At 43.6% G+C, this 2,207-nt stretch overlaps 1 protein-coding gene across 4 annotated transcripts in view; it reads left to right on the forward strand.

The window, feature by feature from the left end:
- The window catches only part of LOC107723848 (membralin-like), a 23,563-nt gene continuing 21,356 nt past the window's right edge, over window positions 1–2,207 (forward strand). For 3 of the 4 annotated variants that reach the window (XR_001637980.1, XM_016532566.1, XM_016532568.1), the window contains exon 1: window positions 1–1,053. Coding sequence is in view for 3 of the 4 variants with exons in the window: in XM_016532566.1 (XP_016388052.1) it covers window positions 832–1,053 (222 nt within the window). In the remaining variant the exon portion in view is untranslated. The remainder of the gene's footprint in view (window positions 1,054–2,207) is intronic. The other variant, XM_016532567.1, reaches the window with a different exon arrangement.

Genomic DNA, 2,207 nt, shown 5'->3' on the forward strand with positions numbered 1-2,207 from the left:
AAACGCTTTCCTTATTAAAAGCTTCTTTGCTGCTACTCCCAAGTCCGCTCCGCTCCAGAACAGAACATGGTTGTGTAAACAGATGGTCTGTAAGACAGGTTGCAGTCGCTGCCATCGGATGGTTCTGGCGGGATATCATCAAATATCTGAGGCCTTATTTAAGAAGACATTGTCAGCATTATATGTGGAGGTGTTTGTTTAAAAGCAAACCTAACATACGGGTTCTTCAGGGGAAGCTCGGCTAACTTGTTAGCTTAACCCTGTTAGCAGACGTGCTGTGTGTAATATTGCAGTTTTCTTTCTTTCATTTAAAACTCTCAGCTACAACGTCTGAGCCAGATTTCACTTCCAAACTCGAGTGGATATTATGTATTTAGCTGGTAATAAATAGTTTGTGGAAATAAATGCGTGAGTTAGCAAGTTTAGTTAGTTTGGTTGGGGTGACAGTGGATGCAGGAGGCCTGAGTCACATCTGCAGGACACATTTAGTCTAAAACACAATTTAACAGCCTGAAATACTCCTCTGGTCTCAGTATATAAGCTACATGATCAGCAGGTGTGCCAAATGCTCTAAAGCTTTAATAGTTTGCTAGGGCATGACATGGTAGGAGGGGAAGGAGCCTTGCCCGCCAGCATCCTTACAAATTTCAGCATCTTTTGGGGCGTTTTTGTGGTGATATCTGAAGGTCAGTGCAGCTTTGGAGAAGCAGGATCATCATCAGTGTGTGCTGATGCTGTGTGACTGGCCTGCTCATCTGGATCTGCGCACATTGCTGGCTGCTTGACCTCAGCTGGTCTTTCTCCTGATCAAGTTACTGAACAACGACCACCATGTCCGACAACCAGGGCAATGTGAACAACAACAACGTCCCACTGAACAACAACAATAACGGTGGGCCGAACCGGATCCGGAACCCCGCGATGAACCAGAACCCCCTGATCAACGTGAGAGACCGACTCTTCCACGCCTTATTCTTTAAGATGGCAGTCACATATGCCAGGCTCTTCCCACCATCCTTCAGACGAATATTCGAGTTCCTCGTCTTGTTAAAGGTGAGCTTTGACATTCTTTTAATGTATATATAAAGTGTATTCTTCCCAGAAGCCCTAAACACGCTCTGTTTTGATGCTCATTTGTCCTCACCTGTTAGGATGCAGGATGCTATGCTCACTAAACATCAGGATGGACGCTGGTCATCGGTGTCATTTATTTGGCAACTAACCCAAGGCTTTAGGTCTTACCTGACAACTGCATATATATATATATATATTAGGGGTGCTCCGTTCAGGATTTTTGAGGCCGATCATAGAAAGCAGTATCTGCCGATACCGATATTTTTAAAGCCTTCTTTTTATCATTTATAACTATTTATAGCGATACTCCAATCAGGATTTTTAGACATTTATTCAGGGCCTGAATTTCATTTTTGAAAATGGGGGGAATTCCCCTCTTAGTTGACTCTTGTGAGAGGGGAAGCAGCTTTCACACAGGAGTCTGCTAATGATCCGTGGCCTTTTACCACACAAACAACATTTATCCATTATTTTGATTTCAAATCCAAACATTGTCACTGAAAATGCTTTTTCAGCATTGTGATTCTCTTTTATCACAGTACAGTAATACAATCTTTCACAGACATGTTTAAGCACAATAAATATAAGCAATATTATTCAATGATTTTTACTTTTGCATTTACTTCTAGATTCATATATTAAGTTGCTTTGGATTTTCGTGTCAATCCATGTTCATATTTACTGCAAACAATGCGCTGTCACTTTAACTCAGTGCTTGCAGCGCAGCAAAAATAGACTCGGAGTGGAAACGATCTCTGCGCTGCTGCAGACCGCTCCTGAACGCACTGCCGGACCGCGTGCAGCGAACGCTTTAATCCGTTAACATGAGCGCAAAAAAAATACGCACCACGTATGCGCTGCAAACGGAGTAACGTGAACCTGGCATTGTGTGTGTGCGCTGCGAGTGTCCATGAGCGCACGGTCTCCAGGAGAGCGCGCGAGCGCTGAATGGTTAAACACTGGCAAGAATTAAAAAGAAATGCAATTTATCACCTTTAGATGACGATGTGACACTGCCTCGACTGTGCAAGTGACAATTCCTGTGTCAACTGTGCAGCGTGCAGCTCGCTTATGCGATGTGTGGTGATTTGAAGCCATTTGCGTATTTTGAGAGAGAAAGAGAGAGAGCGCGC

This window comes from Sinocyclocheilus rhinocerous, unplaced genomic scaffold, assembly GCF_001515625.1.
Source record: "Sinocyclocheilus rhinocerous isolate Xijiao unplaced genomic scaffold, SAMN03320098_v1.1 scaffold1296, whole genome shotgun sequence".
NCBI lineage: Eukaryota > Metazoa > Chordata > Actinopteri > Cypriniformes > Cyprinidae > Sinocyclocheilus > Sinocyclocheilus rhinocerous.